The sequence below is a fragment of the Phacochoerus africanus genome, chromosome 2 (assembly GCF_016906955.1).
Source record: "Phacochoerus africanus isolate WHEZ1 chromosome 2, ROS_Pafr_v1, whole genome shotgun sequence".
Lineage (NCBI taxonomy): Eukaryota > Metazoa > Chordata > Mammalia > Artiodactyla > Suidae > Phacochoerus > Phacochoerus africanus.
The window spans coordinates 129,534,445-129,553,502 of record NC_062545.1 but is presented as its reverse complement, the minus strand read 5'-3'; the positions used below and the strand labels follow the sequence as shown (position 1 = coordinate 129,553,502).

Below are 19,058 nucleotides of genomic sequence, written 5' to 3'. Positions count from 1 at the left end.
AAGAAACTAGCTTTCTTCATTAAAGAAACTACTTTAATAAAAGTTTCACCATTTATTTGAACTTGGAACCATTCTCCCTCCCCCAGAATACTCATGAACATTACTTTCAGGGTTGTAGACAGCTTAGCGGAAACTCTGGAAGGCACAGCCTCTCGAGTGACTTCGCGGATCCCTTTAGTCCTCTCACACTTACAAAAGGAAGCCTGGGAGTTTCCGCTTTGGTGCAGTGGGTTAAGAACCTGACTGTAGCAGCTTGGGCCACTGCGGGGGCAAGGGTTCAATCCTAGCTCAGTACAGTGGGCTAAAGAATCCCACATTGCTGTAGCTGTGGCTCCGATTTGATCCCTGGCCGGGGAACTTCCACAGGAGAATAGGAAGCTTGGGCAGAGTTGCCCAGCGTGAAATCTCCTAAGACCTGACTCTGCCCACCATGTGCCCTGACTGCCTGTAATGCTAACCCACCTGGTCCGAAGCCTTTGTCATGAGCAGGCGGTGAATATGTAGGCAGTTCCAGGGACACCATCCCTACCTGTCTCAGGGCTCCCTGAGACTCTAAGCCTATTGCCCTCCTGCCCAAGTACATTTTTGTGTCCGAATGGCTCCCTTTGAAGCACCAGGCCAGAAGCAGGGCAGGGATCTGCCCGTGACATCCTCAGAGTGAGGTCAAGCTGGCTCTGTTAGATGGGGGTCTGGCTTTTAACACTGAATTATTCCATGGAAAATGGTGAAAAGCAGCCTTTGGTATCCAGGCTGGGTGTTGGCAGGGCTCACCGGGTATAGAGATCTATTAGGGAAAGACTTAGAAACTGAGCTCGGGCACATGTTTGTTCCCATGACATAGATGGAAAAACAAAGGAAGGCCTCCAGAAGTGGTGTAGAAATGTTTTCTTGGCTTTCCTTGGACAGTCAGGGACTGAATGCAAGGGAAATGTGACTAAGTGGAAGACTTCCAGGTGTCGTCTCCATGGGAGGAAAGAAGCCCACTCAGGTGAGAATGCAGGCTGCCCATTCAGTTCACCCCTGATTGGTATCAGATACACAGGAATTACTAAGCAACTCAGAGAGCCTGCCCAAGAAACAGCCTCTGGGGCCCTGGTAACAAGGAGGAGACAACTGTGCAGCCAGCATCTGACAGCAGGAGCAGAGTCTGTTGAGGATGGTGCCCCCATGCCTCTCGCCCCAGCCCAGAGCAGTTCTGCTCTCTCCAGGATCCTTCAGGTTACTGGCGGGAGAGCTATGGCCTGTCAGGGGAGGAATGTACCATTTTGTCTTCTGTGTCCTGATTAGGATGCAGCTTATTAAAGCATAAATCATCACATTCTATCTTTAAAGCAAGACTAAGGGTTTTAGCAAAACATACTTTATCTGGCATCACCCACTTAATCTGGCATCACCCCAGCTTCTCAACAGGCTTTCTTTGCTCCCTCATGCTATTTGTTTGGGTTTTGTTGTTTTTGGCTGTGCCTGTGGCACGTGGAAGTTTGGGGCCACAGCAGTGACCTGAGCTACTGCAGTTGACAACACTGGATCCTTACCCACTGAGGCACCATGGAATTCCTCTTTGCTCCCTAATGCTTTTATAACCACTTTTTAAATCAAAGAAAACTGGACACAAAAGCCTCAATATACTTTGGTAAGCACAGGTCTTGCCTTTGACCTCAAACTGGTATCTTAGTTAAGTCCTTGCCCCCTCCAGCTACTCTACCTCAGGTTCCTGGGCACTTTGCCTGTTACTGGCAACCCTTCTGTCAGTGACACACCGGGGAGGGCTAGTACCAACCCCAGCTCAGCACCAGGCTACCAATTGGGGTGCAGGCTCGAGTCTCTCCAAGGCTTAGGGAGCTGCTCTGGGCTGTGCCTGCTCCTTCATGGAGCTTTCGTATTCTGGGCCTCCCAGGCTCTCAGTGGTTCCACAGGGCCACCTTTATTCAAGTCAGGCACTGGGGACTTTCTCTGGCTCAAGTCTTGCCCTGGAAAGACCCAGAACTGCTTTGCCACTGGGGCTGTTCAGGGACACTGCAAGGTAAACCCCTTGGGCAACTCTGCTGAGACACATTCCCAGACTTCAGCTCTGACCCTCCACGTGGTACAGACAGACACCTGGAAAGCGGTCTGAGTTTTACAAGGAAGCCTAGCCTTATCAGCTCATGTCTACTTTGTCAGAATTTCTCAAAGTTTCCTGCCCATCATTCCTCTTAAAGTAGCTTTTATGACTTTGGCTTCAACAAAATCAGTCCCCATCACATGTGTCCACTCACTTGTAGAAGGCTTGGTTCTCGATCCCACATTTCCAGAGGTGCTTGCAGGCTTCTGGAGTTGGAGCAAAATATGTGAGAATAATTTTCTTTTCCTACAAAAAATCCCACATAGAAATAGCTGAGTGTGGATGGAGAATTGAAGGGTGATGTGCGCCAGGACACTGACCCCTGAGTGTCCGAGGGCTCCCACCACTCTCTGGGAGAGGCTTCAGACAAGGAAGGGGCTGCCTGGCAGTGGGCTGATTGCACAAGAAGCCTTCAGCACCCATGAGGCAGAGCCTAGTTCGGTGCAGAAGGGCACACCTGGCAGCTGCAATCAGAGTAAGTCTCCATTGGCACAGCCTCAAGCAAGTGAGCTCTAACCAGAGAAAGTGGCACTCTCATCTGGAGTTTTCCTCTTTTGGGGGGTATTTATTATCTTGGAATTTTTATATGGAAGCAAAAAAATCTTAACTTTGTACTTCCTGGAGGTATGGAACCTCTGTGGTCAAAGCATCCCTGAGGAAGTCTCTGTGCTCCAGGGCTAGCTACCTCTCCAACCTTACCTCCAGGTCTTTCCTTGGTCTTGGCTGAGCATGCAGGTGGCTTAATGCTACCTGAATGGACCTTTTTGGTTCAGCCCTAGCCACTGGGAACCACCCTAGTGCCCCAGTTTTCCCTGAAGAGAAGGAAGCCAGCACTCACCTCTTTCTGACTTACGTATAAATAAAAAGTCTTTCCTTCAAATTTCAGCTTGGTCACCTCATTCCTAGAAGCACAAAGAGAGCACCTGTCACCTCACTGTGGACGCTCGTTCACTGCTAAGTCTTGTAGATGCACAGCCCACCCCGACTGGAAGGGGCTCCAGGCACAGACACAGTTTTAGCCAAAATTAGAACTGAAACAAGACAGCAGCGCAGGGGCCTTAGAGAACAGTTGCTGAAACAGTTCAATCCACAGTGTTCTGGTCAATCACACCATAATAATAGGGTGATAGGAGGATTTCGGGCTCATCAACAGTGGCTGCAAAAGGGAAACATTTGCATGGGAAGTGAGTCTAGGTAGAGTGGTCCTGGGCCATTGCAGGATTTGATTCATAACACAGGTGCATTATCTGGATGGGACTGTCAAACGTTAAGATGCCACAGGTAGCTGATGAGGCCAAAGTTCAAGGTACAGCAAATAATGAGAAACAATGCAACCAGGTTCTGAGGGAGTTGAGTCTTTCAGGTGACTGTGCCACTGGATGGAAAATGCAGTTTAATGCAGACAAATGTCAAACGATCTCAGGGAGGGGGGCGGGGCAACATACCAAAGAGAGAGAACAGATTACATGGAACAGTCATGCAGCGTACTGACCAGGAAAGGGGCTTAGGGGTTTTTGTAGAAAAATCCTTGAAGCCACCAGCCCAGTGAATGGCTGCAGTAAAAGAGGCAAACAGGATACTGGGGTACATCACCCGCAGGACAGACACAAATCAGAAGAAGTGACATGGTTACTGTACATGGCACGGCTTAGACCTCACCTCCACACACTGCTCTCAGCCTTGGTTACATTTACGAAATGGAAAAATGACTGAGGTCTTAGGTGGATGTCCCTGAGAGCCAGAGAGCTAGGCTTCAGCATCGGTCACTCCTCAGGTCCCTTCCATTTGCCTGCCACAACTGCCCTCTGGGGCCTGAAGGCCCTCCCACCTCACCAGGGGCAGAGGCGTTATTTTTCTACCCAACTGGGACCCTCAAGGAGGTCTGACCATGCATATCTGCCTCCACTTGGCTTCTTCCTCTTTGCGATTTCTAGGGAGATTTCCTCAACATCCTAGAAAGTAGCAGAAAGGTAGTGAGAACCAGATACTCAGTTTACTACTGGATAAAACTCAGGGGACAGAGGAAGGTCGCTTGTTTCCTGGAAATCATGGCTGGGTCAGGATGAGAGCTCACAACTTCTGACCACCGGTTCTGACCTAACACAAGCCCCGTGGTATTCCTTCCCTGTTAGATTCCCTCCCAGGATGTCTCTCATACAGAACACGATACATACCGATCAATATATAAACAAGCACACAGATCATCAAGGCTTCAGCAGGCAAGATAGGAAAGTAGGAAGTTTCCTATTGGAAGTGAGGTTGAGTTTATATCTATTAAAGTTGAGACAGGAAAGGGAGATTTCCTGAAGAAGTGGACTGTGAGAGAAGCCATCGAAGCAAAGGGGTCTAGGTGAGCGGCAGGCCAGCAATTTCCCATCTGGGATCACAGACCCCAGTAACAGGTGTGTCCTACCTGTTTGCAGCTAAGATGCCCCCCACCAGGGGCCTCAAAGGACAGCTACTCTGGTCAGTGTGTGGCCCAGGCCCCGGACCCTCTAAGGAACATCAGGTGACCCAGGGTCTCCAGGCAGCAAGTGCGCCTCACTAGGAGAGCGCTGGCCTGACCCTGCTCATTGTCTTTTTCTGAAAAGCATCCTGTGGGATAGGAGACTCCCAAACCCTCACTGTCTTCACCCAAGCACGGTGAGCAGGCCAACTTGAGAAGGCCTAGCAAACGGGTGCAGTGGAGTGCACAGCCGTCAGTCCAGGGCCTTTCCTGGGGAATGGGGCCTGGCTGGGCACGTCAGGGGGGCAGTTTCACTGGCACCCTGGTTGATCATATTGCTGAGCTTCACGAGAGCCCATGAGGGTTGGAAGGGGTGCCTGTCCCCAAGCTGGATAGGGAAGCTGCCCCATCCTCGAGTTCTCCATGAGCTCTTCTGGGGAAGGCAGAAGAAAGAAGACAGGAGCAGGCTTCTCCAGCTGAGCTCTGCCAGGCCACAGAAAGCCACCTCTGAGAGGAGCTGGCCAGCTTCGACTTGGCAGTTTAAGCCCAGGAAGGTTGGGAATCATAGGGGCTTAGCAGGATATGCAACATGTTCTGGTGACGCTGAAAGACATTTGCATAGGCCAGAAAAGGGGACTCTAGGAGAGCCAACCATCCATCAATGAACCAGAGCCTGTGTTGCATCAGCTCGCAGAGCCACGCTACAGAACAGACCCCAGCAGACAGGTGGAGAGGCAGCGGCTCAGGGTAGCTGCAGCTGAGGCAGTGGCTCTTGAAGGAAGAGAGCGGGGCTGTGACGCCTAAGCCCTGAAGAGGGAGAGGGGACAGAGTAGCACCTGTGTTCCTGCGGGCAGTGCCCACAGGGGGTTTGGTCTGAGGAGGGTGTTTCGCCAAAGCAAAGGGGTAACATATTTGCCCCAGGGGTCACCTTGAGCCCTCCTCTCAGGAGGGTGGGTGAGGAGGAAACATCTATGCACGTGCTGTGGCCCTCAGCAGGGGACAGTCCCAAGGACTCAGTTCGCATGGGAACTTCGCTTCCTTGACACTGGCACCAGCCCTCAACCTCTCATCCTACCTGGAAACTAACTCTCCATACCCCTTCTCTCTCTGGAGAGGCTGTTGGCTCTCAGGAACACCCCGTTGGAAGAATAGGATCCCTAGAAGAGACCACTACCTTCACCAGTTACCATTATGGAAGCAAGGCTTTGGAGGGGGCTCAGAACCAGAACTCGCCCGATCACACACAGAGGACAAGGGAACCACAGCCCTCCCCAGCTGGTGAGGTGTAAAAAGCCTGTTTTGGAAACAGAGATACTCACCATTTGATGAAGTGGACCCTCTTGTTTCCTTGCAGAACAACAAACCCAAAAGGAGTGAAGGCCAGAAATGCAGCATTTCCTGACACGTCCTGCAACACAGAAGGACTTGTGATCAGGGTGATGCAGGCATGGAGGCCAAAAGATGAGAAACACAGTTGTTCACTGGGGATACAGGGTTAACACTCGCCAGGAGGTCAGAGAGGGAAGAGCCTGGCATTTGGAGGTAACAGGCAAGTTACGTACCTTCCCTGAGCCTCTGTGCCCTTGACCTTAAGTTGTAGATTAAAATGATACCAATCTTAGAAGGCTATTGTGAACATCCAGAGAGAATGGCAAACCCTCGCACATTGTTGGTGGGATTTCACTTTGGAAAGCAGTTTGGAAGTTCTTCAAATTGTTAAATGCAGAGTTAACCACATGACCCAGAAATTCCACTCCTAGGTATGCACCCAAGAGAACTGAAAACACGTGTTCAAACAGAAACTTGTACATGATGTTCAGAGCAGGATTATTCATAACAGCTAAAAAGTGTTAATATAACCTCCAAGGATATATTGTATAATAAAGGGAATAGAGCCAATATTTTATAGTAACCAGAAGTAGAGCATAACCTTTAAAAATTGTGAATCACTATATTGTACACCTGTAACTTATATAATATAGTACAGCAACTATACTTCAAAAAAACAAAAAACAAAAGGTGGAAACAACCAAATGTCCATCACCTGATAAATGAATAAACAAAATGTGGTATATCTATACGATGGACCCTTATTCAGCAGTAAAGAGGAATGTCATACTGATACCTGCAACAACAGAAATGAACCTTGAAAACATTACACTAAGTAAAAGAAGCCAGATACAAAAGATTACATGTTGCATGCTTCCATCTATATGAAATGTCCAAAAAAGGCAAATCCATAAGGACAAAAAGAATGTTACGTGTTGCCATGGTGGTGGGGGAGGGGAGAAGAGGAGTGACAGCTAATAGGTACAGGGTTTCTTTCTGGGGGATAATGAAAATGTTCTAAAATTAGTGGTGATAGTTTCACAACTCTGTTAATATACTATGAACCACTGAATTGCACACTTAAAAATGATTAATTTTATGATGTGTGAATTATTTCTCAAGAAAGGTGTTATCAGAGAAAAAGAGAGAGAATAGCAGCTATCATTTTCAGGAGGGCCTAATACTCTGGGTTCCCTCAGGAAAGTTTAGCGGAAGAAAATATAAGCAACTGGCCAAGTGGAATAGCTGTCACCTGCCCTATGGTGCCTGAACCAACAAAGAGGCCTCCTGATCACCTGTCACCATCAGTTTGTAAACACCAGGCTTGAGGCTCTGCTGAGCAAGGGGAGAAGGTGCAGCAGAAGCTATGCGCCATGGGTCCCTCCCATAGGAAGTGAGCTCCACAGGGCCCAGGCCTTCTCTAGGTTAGGATGGGGCACAGCAAGCTGGCTGATGGATGGCATTCTTTCAGAGAAGCTTCCTTCATGATAGCGAAGATGGGTAGGAATCTGCTGTCAGGGTGTGAGTACATTCAGGCGGCCAGAAATTTATGCCAGGATGCAGGTCAAGTGTTTGTGCAGGACAGCTGTCTGGGCCACAGCTCAGACAGTGCCATGGGGTCAGCGTGAGGCCCCTGGTGTGATATGTGTGCAAGTGTGGGCTGTGGCTGTAGGGCCCTCCTAGTCTCTCTAGCTTCAGGGCTTGCCTCCCTGGCACAGATCTTCAGCCTGATCAGTCCTAAGAACAGTGGGGCCTCTGTGGGGCCTCATGAACCTTGCCTCAAGGAGAAGTGAAGTTTGGCCTTAAAACTGTCTCTTCAAGTCAGGGTTACAGGTGTGAATATCTGGGCCCCAGGAATAAACTAGTTATACGTTTTGCAAACATTCGAATATTAACGCATCATTATTACTGTCCTTTCCTCAGGGTCTGTTGTGACCCCAACACTTGGCTGCAAGCGCAATGTCATTCAACCCATGGGCACAGCAATAAAAGCTGTTTAAAAATAACCTGAATGGAGATACTGCAAGGCCACGGGGCTGGGTCTCCTGCCATCACCAGTTCTTGGTGGAGGGTGTTAACAGCTGCGCGCTAGCACTGCACACAAACACGGCCTCTGCCAGGGGCACCGGCACTCACTGGGCAGGTTGGCAGAGATATGGGTCAGGACAGGCTGGCCTCTGGAGCGGGGAGGCGGGGAGGTGGGCGGTGAGGGAGGATTCTGCTCCCAGGCATGGAGAGTGGGCACCAGGAGGCCTTGGGCTCACTGTGCAGGCAGTGAAGGAAGGTTTAGACAGAGCCTTGAGGCTGAGACCTTACCTTATTCGTATTCACAGAAGAGGCCCGCGGGAAATATTTCTCAGATGAATGTGTGAGGCAGTGGGGTAGGGGCAGCATGGCTGCAGTGGGGGATGTCCGCACGCACAGGAGCAAAATGAGGGGTGGCTCACAAACACGGCCAGCAGATCTGTGGTCGCCGAGGGGGAGGGAGTGGGATGGACGGGGAGTTCAAGGTGAGGAGACACAAACTGTTACATTTAGAACCCATAGACAATGAGGTCCTGCTGCACAGCACAGGAAACTAAGTCCAATCACTTGTGATGGGAGTTCCCCGTCGTGGCACAGTGGTTAACGAATCCGACTAGGAACCATGAGGTTGTGGGTTCGGTCCCTGCCCTTGCTCAGTGGGTTAAGGATCCGGCGTTGCCGTGAGCTGTGATGTGGGTTGCAGACGCGGCTCGGATCCCGCGTTGCTGTGGCTCTGGCGTGGGCTGTGGCTGCAGCTCCGATTAGACCCCTAGCCTGGGAATCTCCATGTGCCGCGGGAACAGCCCAAAGAAATAGCAAAAAAAAAAAAAAAAAGACAATCACTTGTGATGGAACATGATGAAAGATAATATGAGAAGGAGCGTGTGTACAGATGTACAACTGGGTCACTTCGCTGTACAGCAGAAATGGCCAAAACAATGTAAATCTACTGTAATACAATTTTTAAAAAATTTAAAAAATATCACAATTTTAAAAATATTTTTTATTTTTTATTTTTTTTTTGTCTTTTTTTTTTTGGTTGTTGTTGTTGTTGTTGCTATTTCTTGGGCCGCTCCCTTGGCATATGGAGGTTCCCAGGCTAGGGGTCGAATCGGAGCTGTAGCCACTGACCTACGCCAGAGCCACAGCAACGTGGGATCCGAGCCGCGTCTGCAACCTACACCACAGCTCACGGCAACGCTGGATCGTTAACCCGCTGAGCAAGGGCAGGGACCGAACCCGCAACCTCATGGTTCCTAGTCGGTTTCGTTAACCACTGCGCCACGACGGGAACTCCTAAAAATATTTTTTAAAAAACGAGGGGCAGGCACAGGGGGCAGAGGTGACATGTGATGGTGCTGAGAGAGGGAAGGCCCCAGAGGAAGAAGAGGTGCAAGGATGGAAACAAAGGGTGGGGCACAGAGGACAGTGGGATGCGAGTGGGACAGGGAGCAGTGGGTGGGCAGGGAGGGCCTCCAGTCTCGCTCACTCCAGGCCCCTGCAGGCAACGGTGGAAGGGCACGCACCATCCAGGCCCAGGTCCACCCAGGCCCAGACCCTGGCTCTGCCCTCAAGCCCATGTGACCTTGGCCGGGTCCCTTCACTGCCCTGTGTTCCAAACGCCTCGCTGTAAAGTCAGGGCTGATAATGAGCTCTTCTTCTTGAGCGGTGCTCAGTGGGCAGCGGATACAGGCTAATGGTTGTGTTGCTGGTAACACTATTATAGCTGCTACTCATTAGCTGAGTTTATTGAACGCAACACAAAATCTTTTTTACAAAGCGTTAACATTTTACTATTTTTCCTGATGTTGATGGATTTAAATGTTGTTACTTAGGAAATGAGGGTGTGGGAAGTTGGGATAGAAAGGGAGAAGTCACTCTTGGTTAGAGGACATGGAGAAGGGGGTCTGGGGGATACATTTGGGATCTGAGGGAAAAGTGAAGTGGGCAGGAGGGGCAGGAGTTAGGCTCTGTGAAAGTCATCACAGGGACAGGTCTTCCTCTAGCCAGAGCAGAGGGAAGGTAAGGCCCTCCCACGAGCTGGGTGGCACTGGCCATCTCTCTGCCAGATACCTCAGGGCTGGCCTCTGAGGGAAGGCAGGTATAGGAGTTACAGGGGAGCAGCTCTCCTGACTAGACTGGCTCATCTGGAACAAGGAGCAAACTGGGAGTAAAGCCTGATGAGATGCCATGTTGGTCTAGTAAGTCAGAGCAGCACCTTATGCAATCCCAATCCATCCTCTCACTTAGAAGAGAGCAGTTCCCCAAATGGCTTCCAATGCAGCAGCTGCAGAGAAAGGCATCTACCAAGGCAGGGAGCTGGGATGTCAGCTACTTGTTTCTGGCTCATGAGGAGCGGGGTTGGAATTACAGCAAGAAGCCCCGCTTCTGGACCAGCACGAAAACACAAATGGGTAGCCCCACCCACACTGACATCTTCTCTGGAAGTTTCCCAGTTTCTTTCATCTAACACACCATTCTCCTTGGGAGGCTGCCCTTGGGACTTGAATGCAAAAGGACAAATTACATGACAAAAACAAAAAGAGAAGGAAATGAGGACGAGGAGAGAAGTGACTCAGAGAGGAATAACCCATTCTTCAGATCTTCTGCTTTATCAAGCAGAGTCTCTCCTTCCTCTTGTCCCCCTCCTATCCTGATACAATCAGCACCCTTAGGACTGAGCCACTGATGGATCTGGGATGTGGAATCAAAACTCTGGTGGAATCAAAACTTGACAGCCATGCAGCAGATATCACCAGCCCCATTCTAGCTCAGATAACAGGCAAGAGACTTTAGTTGGCTTCTATGGTGAGGTGAGAAATCTGTGTTTAGTATTTCATCCTTGCAGAAAGAGCATCAGTCTTGGTTTAAGATCCCAGCTGTGCTTCTTCTCCTCTTTTTTTTTTTCCCCCTTTTTTCGAACGCACCCATGGCACATGGGTGTTCCCAGGCCGGGGACTGAATTGGAGCCACGGCCAATTCACAGGTAATGAATTATGCCACAGTGGGAACGCCCCAGCCATGCAACTTATTTGCTCTGTAATTTACTAAATGCTCTGGACCTCAGTTTCCTCATTTGCAAGATGAAGAAAATAATACATACTTCAAGAAAAACTACTTGCCTCTGATTTTAGGGAGATGGCCTGAATGATTCACTGCCAGGGCAAAGCCAGCAGAATTTTTCTTGGGGAGGGGATGGATTTGCATTGAGCCATTCACATATTCATCTGGACCCACCATCGAACTTGACCTGCATCAATACATTATCATCAAATGTTTACCGATAATCACTGCCTAGAAAAGGGTTTCTGGGAATCACAGTACTGACTGGTTCCTGGAAATAGGGACATCTGGCCATCTCTGCCCAGATCCACCTCCAGATATAGTGAAGTTGGCTTTGATCTGCTGCTCCCAGAAGACATCCTGGGTGTGACGGAGGCGAGACCAGGTATACTCGGTGGCTATGCCTTTCAGGGCCAGCTAGTCCCCAGTGGGGAGCACAACTGAAACTAACTCAGTCTGGGTGGATGAAGTCTCTATTATTCTTAAAAAAAAAAAAAAAAAAAAAAAACAGAAAAAAAACAAAAAAAAAACAAAAAAAAACTTAGGGAAGAAGATTCCACATGCTCTTCCATACACTTAACGCTAGTTCCTGAAAAAGCTCATAGTCACATTAGCACATTAAGTCAATCATGAAAACCACCCAGTTTCAATATACCTAAACATGGCCACAAGAGACTAGTATGGAAATAAGGAGGAGGCAGGCATCCTGTAAGGGGCTTGGCATCAACCCAGGACAGCTCAGAAATGGAAGTCTTGGCAGAAACTAGCCATATAAGTGGTTTTAGTCAAGTTCCTCATTTTGGCAGTAAATCTAACACTCTCCCCACAGTGCAGCCAAGAGCGGCCCACCTGAGGAGCAAGGTAAGTCAACACTGGTTTTTCTTGTTTTGCTTCACAACTTGTCAAGATGGGGAGGGGGGCTATTTAGAGAGGAGCCTAGGCTGCTGGATTACAAAAGCAATGGTCCTATTTTAAGGACAGGAAAATGACACTGTGATTTTATTTGTGTGGTTGCTCTAACCCAGATCCTGCTGCAATCAATTTTTTTCCTGGTCTACACAGAACAGACATAAAGCCACCTGCTGAACTGACATTACATTTTTATATGATGATTTCAGCAGTCCTATAGGTCTTTTGTCCTCTCTGGATCAGAATGAGCAGAGAGCCCTGCTTTGTTCCTAAATAAAGGCCATCTCACCACAAGGAAGGCCATGCACACGAACTGAAAGAGCACTGCATTGAGACTCAACAACTCCAGGTCTGGGTCCCAGCCCCGTCCTTGCCAGTAACCCTGGACGTGTTCGTCCCTCAGAGCTCAGTGTTCTTATCTTAAAAAGAAGTCAATACTCTCTTCTTGGCAGCACTGTAAAGATTAAATGAGAGGGTGTTTGTGAGCCTGGCATGTGCAGGCTCTCCATGAAAGGCACCTTCTTGGCTCATAACCAGGCTGGGTTCCTGCGATGGGTCTGATCCACCATAAACCTCAACAAGGCAGGGGGCCACAGTCTGGGCCCGCAGGAGACCCAGGGCAAACAACCAGTCCCAGGTCCCCTGGACGGAACAAGACGGTGGCTCCTGAGGTTGCACAGGTGTCAGGGCTGAGGAGCAGGGGCAACAGTGTGCTGCCAGTGGATTGCTCCATTCTCCTCCCCCAGCAGCTTCATAAGCTTGGTCTGCTGCGGGCTCTTACTGGGAGGTGGGGGATAGAGGAGGGGCACGGAGCCAGCGAGTTTGGGCAATAGGATCAGACAGCTAGCTACTGCAGCCCTCCAGCTGTCCCACACAAAGCCGGTAGAATCTCCTCTTCCTGGTCCCTGAGCTAGCCAAGGACACCCTGGGCAGAAAGAAACCATCAGTGTGGACAGGAGGAACAGCAGCTTCTTAATCAGTCCAGGAGAAAGAGCCCAGCCGAAGCATTGTTCTGCTCTCATTTAATTATCAAAACAATTCTTCTTCTTCTATCCTCCCCAGGGCTGCGTGCCCCAGATTCCCAGGGCCCAGTAATTGCCTCTCTGTTAATAGAAATCATCAGTATTTATTTCGCCGAGCGCTCCGGTGTACTTTGGCTCTCCTGTAGCAACATTAAGGCAAATGCTTGGTAGCACATCACCAAAGTGCCTCTACTTAATGACAAGAGTAAAGGCTCCCAACTGTCCTCCTTGTCAGGAGGGCTGAGGGAGCTCTGAGCCAGAGCCCAAGGAGATGAGCAGCAGGGTCCTGCCGTGGCCCTCGGCGAGCAAGGAGTAGGGGCCCAGGAACAAGAGAGGGAAGTCCAGCGAGATGACTGCTCCCACCTTCCCCCAGAACAAGTCTCCTGGGGGCTTCTGCTCCTTATAAACACACAACAACAGGAAGTGACCTGAGTTCATAGTCTTGCTATACCACTCCGTGCCTCGTCATTGGGGCCTCCTGGAACTTTCACCTTGTCCGTAAATCAGGAAGGGTAATATCCACCTCCCAGTGCTGATATGAGGATGAAATGAGAAAATAAGGTGAAAGGGTTCCAGCAGGCCTGCCGGAGAATGTGTGCCGCAAACCTCTCTCTCTCCTTCCTTTTAGGACTTGATGCCGTGGGGATGAAATGATATGATGTGTGGGGTCGGGCCTTATGCGGTGCCTGGTATGAATGCTAATTCCTTCCTGCAGCCTCTTCACCCCTGAGTCTGATGGTGGACAGACTCATCGAAGACCAGGCTGAGCCAGGAGCCCTGCAGTCTTAGGGTGCATGTGCCTTTGGGCTGGACACGTGGCTGGCTGTCATTGCAGCTTCCAGACCTCCCCCCCGCCCCCAGGCAACAGAGACTCCCCCTTACCCACTCAGCTATCCTGCTCAGGTTCACTGTCAGCCCACTGCTACATGCCATCAGGTGACAGCCCTGGCCAGGGACCTATCTTGGAGGAGGAGGGCATTCTGTTGGCCCAAGCGGACTGGACAGATGTGGGGTCAAATGACCTGGCACCTGCTGATGACCATAGCTTTAGGCAGCTATGTCTTTTAAGGTCCTAAAGTGATTCAGCAGTTCAGGGAGGACAAATATTGAGTATCTACAAGGACTTGCACGGGGATGAAGCAAAAGAGGCTTGCAGAAGCCTCTTAAGGCCCCCATAAGTAGGAGACTGGCAGTCCCAGCTGAGAATATCTGAGCAATTTATGCAAGTTAAACGACACCACACGGTTGTGAAGAAGGCATTGTTCAGGAAGCTTTGTAATTCATTTGTAAATACTTAGAGATCAATTTTTTTTTTTTGGTCTAAATTGGCAAGAATGTGTTTTCCAACAGTGCCAGCCCCCAAGAACGTAGTGGTTATCCGTCCACAGGCGGTGCTGGTGGATCAGGGACTGTGGAGATGGAGAGGGTGACCAGGTTTCTGAGTGCCAGAATGTTTTCAAAGTTCAGATTTGACGTTTCGGCATTAAATCCTACACAAAAACAAATCACCATCATCTCAACAAGTGGCCAAGGGGACGCCCCCCACATCACCAGGTTCCTTGGTTTTTATTCTACTCTTTTAATTTTTGTTTGAAATATACGGTGCCTCTCACCTATGAGGAAGAAGAGGTCAGTGGTGGAGAATCAGGCTTACTGGTGGTGCTGGGGCCTCTCCAGCAGTGGAAAGAAAGAGGCAAAGATGTGGAGGAAGTGAGGCAGAGACCAGAAGTGTCAAAGTAGCTGGGACGAGGAGATGAAGGGCCAGGATCCAGCCACAGGCTCCAGTGCTCTCCGCAGTGCCTGTGGCTGCCGGAGCGCGTCTCCGAAATGCCAGACACATATGAGTAATTACAGAGGTTTTCCTCTGGGCAGAGCCTCCCCGGCTGGTTCCCGACTCGCCCTCACAAGTGCATAATGGAATTAAATGTGACTGCGCTGGAGTTCCGCACTGTGACTTTCGCTGCTGCAGTCAATAAAACCCACTCTTGGAGAGAAACTAGATTAGGGGTCAGGGGAGGGTAGGCGGTCCACCGAGGTGCCTCTGATCATTCCCTGTGGGGGGCCTTCCACATTCCTCCTCTCCTCGTTTCCACCCAATTACCCACTATGGCCAAAGTGGGCCCCCCTTTTGCATTTGTTATTTAGATGGGCTTTGCCTCAGCCCCTCCGACGATGATATGGCATCACAAGACTACACAGCATGGACTCCAGAGTTTTCACAATGAGACATTTTCTCTGGCATCTGTCACTCAAAAAGCCAATCACACAGATCCTGAAAGGGCAGGTGTTGCAGACACATGGTCCCTCCCCCCACTGCCTGTCGCCCTCTAGAGGAGGAAAGGTCTGTGTGGTCTCCGACCATGGAGGTCTCACCTTACACGGATGAGGGTCCACTCCATAGGTCTCCAATGTCTGCGCTTTTCTTAAAAAGTTCAGCTCTGATGTTGCTGGTGTTTGACCACTGGAATAAAGAGAACAATATGATTTTAGGGTTTCCTGTTCCCATAGGTTCCCTTGAGGTAAACTTAATAAGAAGTGCTCAGGGTGAGTCTCACACTCCTATTTTTCCAGAGTGTGCCCCCTGCTCTGTCCTAGGACCAGCTTCAGAGACTCTTGTCTAAATAAACTAAGCTGTCTTCAGAATGAGGCAGGCTACATAATGAATGACATGGACTGAGTGTAACACAATAGGGAGTGGCGGGGACTATGGCAAATTAGGAGTGCTACCCTATCTAATGAGGGCAGCTACACCTCAGCTCCAAGACCATAGTCTTAGAATGTAGCGCCCAGCATTGCTAGGTATGATTTTTTAAAGAGAATTCAGAGATACCAATTTTTATGTGGCATTTCACAGTGTTCAATACTATGGGGGCAAACAAGTCCTACTGTATAGCACAGGGAACTATAATCAATATCCTGTGACAAATCATAATGGAAAAGTATGTGAAAAAGAATGTGTATACATCTGTATAACTGAATCACTTTGCTGTACAGCAGAAATTAACACATTATAAATCAACTACACATGGATAAAATTATAAAAAATGCCACGGGAGTTCTCTTGTGGCGCAGTGGGTTAAGGATATGGTGTTGTCACTGCAGCAGCTTGTGTCACTGCTCTGGTGTGGGTTCGAGCCCTGGCTCGGGAACTTCTACATGCCATGGGCGTGGACAAAAAAAATACTATGGGGGCAGGAAAAAATACATCTGAAGGCTGGTGGCAGGCCATCTGATCTAGACTGAAACACAAAGAGGCCTGTATATTTTGCTGGTGCCGCCTGACTTCCTCCTTTACCAAAAGGGACATGGGAATAGAGGGTAAAAAGATGTAACAGGAGACCATGCTGAGCTCCCCAGACCCCACAATAGCCCTGCTGCCCACAGGGTGATGACTGTGAAAAGGAAACAAGTAGAAAAAGGAAGAAACCAGCAATGGCACCAAGTCATCTGCAGAATGGGCCTTCGGCATCATTCACCTCCTGGCTGCCTCCACACAGAACCAGTGCAGCATCAGCACAGGTTCTCTGGGTCCAGTGTCCTTCTACACATATGGGGTTGGCCTTGGTGTGAGTTTCAGTGTGAGGAGGGGTGGGCAGTTTGTGAAGTCAACAACTCTGATGGCTGGTGGGCAGGACTGAAACTTTCTAGGTTCATCCTTTGCCTCAAGTAATGTGGCAGGCCAGGAAGACAAGCCAGCCAAATTCCCAGGGACGAGCAGGCCAAATTCCCTCTACTCTTTCTGGAGAGGCACCAGTCAGTCACCATCTCAAGCAGTCTCTGTGCTCCTTGCTGGGAAATATACTGAAACACACAGTGCACAGTCTGGGCCCTCAAGGAACACGCATTAAGGTTGGAGGAAACAGACACATTTTTACATTATGAAGATGAAGCTAAGCCTGTGTAAGCAGTACCTGTGGAAGGAGGCATTTTGTAGACTGTAGACGTGTACACTCACTAGCACACCTAAGACACGGGGAGGCTGTTTGGAAAATTCTGGTGCAGCAGGCAAAGGATCAGGCACCAGAGGCAGCTGAGCACCACCACCTTGTCCAAGGAGCCTCCTTATTCCCTGACTGGAGGCTGTAAGGCTCTGTGCATGCCATTCACCCCTGGAGTTGGCCCAAAGCTCGGGGGTCCTCAAAGTGGGCGTCATTTCCTGGGGGCTCCCCTGACTTCTTTTAGGTTTCTGAAGGGCTGTCCCCATTGCTCTGACATCTCATACAACCTACCTGCCAGCACCTCCAGGAAGCCCAGCTGATCCCCCATCTCCCCTTTGTGGCACGAGCCTTCACACCTGTTTATTCAGACCTTTACCACAAGGGGCCGCTATTCCCTAAGAGTGACAGGAGGAGCCGGGGCAGCACCAGCACCAGGAGAGGCCACGGGGTCAGCTAGGATCCCACATCTGATAGGCAACCCCATTCCATCCGGAGGGTGGGAACCAGTCCCGCCACACAGAGTGGGCATGAGGTCTGTGTATAAAGGAGGCTCTGGGGCATATTTGTTGGTAAAATCTTTGAAGGTAAAGATTTCCTGTTTGGGGGGACATTAGGGTAAGAACTAGTTTAAGCTTAATATTATCATTAGAAGTATCTTTTGCCGGAGTTCCTGTCGTGGTGCAGTGGAAATGAATCTGACTAGGAACCATGAGGTTGTGGGTTTGATCCCTGGTCTCACTCAGTGGGTTAAGGATCTGGTGTTGCCAGCCTTGGGTTGGATCTGGCATGGCTGTGGGGTAGGCTGGCAGCTACAGCTCCAATTAGACCCCTAGCCTGGGAACCTCCATATGCTGCGGGGGTAGCCCTAAAAAAACAAAAAAAAAAAAAGAAGAACTGTCTTTTTACCTGTCCTTGGACATTGTTCTTTCCCAGAAAGGTAGTTACACAAACATTTTAAAAGATCTTTAAAAAAAATTGTACTGTATGGCTATGACAGCAGGTTTTTTTGTTTGTTTTTCACAAAGCTGCATTGTATATAATTTTTTTCTTCATAGTTCATCAGTTTGGGAAATCTGTGCTCCAGCATGCCACACAACTGAAGCCCAAAAACCCTACTGCTATTGTTATTTTTTTGTCCTTTTAGGGCCGCACCCGAGGCATATGCAGGTGCCCAGGCAAAGGGTTGAATCAGAGCTACACAACTGCAGCGACAGCAACGCCAGATCCGCACCACGTCTGTGACCTACACCACAGCTCACAGCAGCACTGGATCCTTAACCCACTGAGCGAGGCCAGGGATTGCCCCTGCATACTCACGGATCCTAGTCGGGTTCATTAACCACTGAGCCACGACAGGAATTCCCTGTTATTTTTTAAAATTGATCTTTGTAGGAAACCTTATTTCATTTGGATAAAAGGATCCATTAATGCTATTTTGTGGAATCTGGCATAGTCTAGGAGAACTAGGAGAATCTGAGGAGGACAAGTCCCTCCTTCCCTTTGTACAGGAGTGTGGGGTTGAGTGAAGCAGTGCTGAAGACACTACTGAACCAGGTGCCCTCCGTGTACCCACAGCTGCCAGCCCTGAGTGGTCCCATCCACCAACCCACACATCACTGTCACAGTCTGAGGGTGGAGGCTCATTTTTCATACCACATTTCCCTTTCCCCTCAGCTTTTTCTCTCCTGCTGTTTCTTTTATGTTTTCCTTTTCTTTTCCCCCGTTCATGCTTCTTCCCTCTGTCTCCTCATTAATCTTAGGGAAACAAATACGTTTCGGAGGCCTATCCTTCTCTGTTTCCCTTACTATAGAGTGTCTCTCTGGCATCTAAGCTTCAGTCTACACCACTGTTCTTGGAGGGAGGCAGCCCGTAGGGCTGGAGATTGTACTGTCAGCAGATCACTGAAAATGGCGCATCCCAAAGTCAGGAAGGCTGCGTCTGCAGGAGGAGAGGACACAGCGCAGAGGCTGTGTGCTCGGGCTGTGGTGGAGACAGTGGACTGGGCCTGAACTGAGTGTCACGCACCTGAGTTCTGTCTTGTGAATCTCAGCAATCTTCCTTTCCAGCTTCTCTGAATGTTTAGGGAAAAACTGGAACTTGGAGCTGTAGCCTTCGGGGTGTTTTCCTGGGTCATAATCCCCAATCTCCGCTTACAAAAGGAAAGTGGAGGAAAACAATTGTGGAGAGAGGTAAATTATCACTGGCAAAGCAACAAGAAATT

General features: G+C 49.5%; 1 protein-coding gene across 3 annotated transcripts in view; it reads right to left on the bottom strand.

Annotated features, from left to right (window-relative positions):
• FRMD5 (FERM domain containing 5) overlaps positions 1-19,058 on the bottom strand; it is a 331,187-nt gene that overhangs the window by 13,630 nt on the left and 298,499 nt on the right. For all 3 annotated transcript variants that reach the window (XM_047766490.1, XM_047766489.1, XM_047766491.1), the window contains exons 6-10: positions 18,863-18,986; positions 15,272-15,359; positions 5,870-5,958; positions 2,943-3,006; positions 2,259-2,350 (exon numbers count right to left, since the gene is read on the bottom strand). In XM_047766490.1, coding sequence (XP_047622446.1) covers positions 2,259-2,350; positions 2,943-3,006; positions 5,870-5,958; positions 15,272-15,359; positions 18,863-18,986 — 457 coding nt within the window. The remainder of the gene's footprint in view (positions 1-2,258; positions 2,351-2,942; positions 3,007-5,869; positions 5,959-15,271; positions 15,360-18,862; positions 18,987-19,058) is intronic.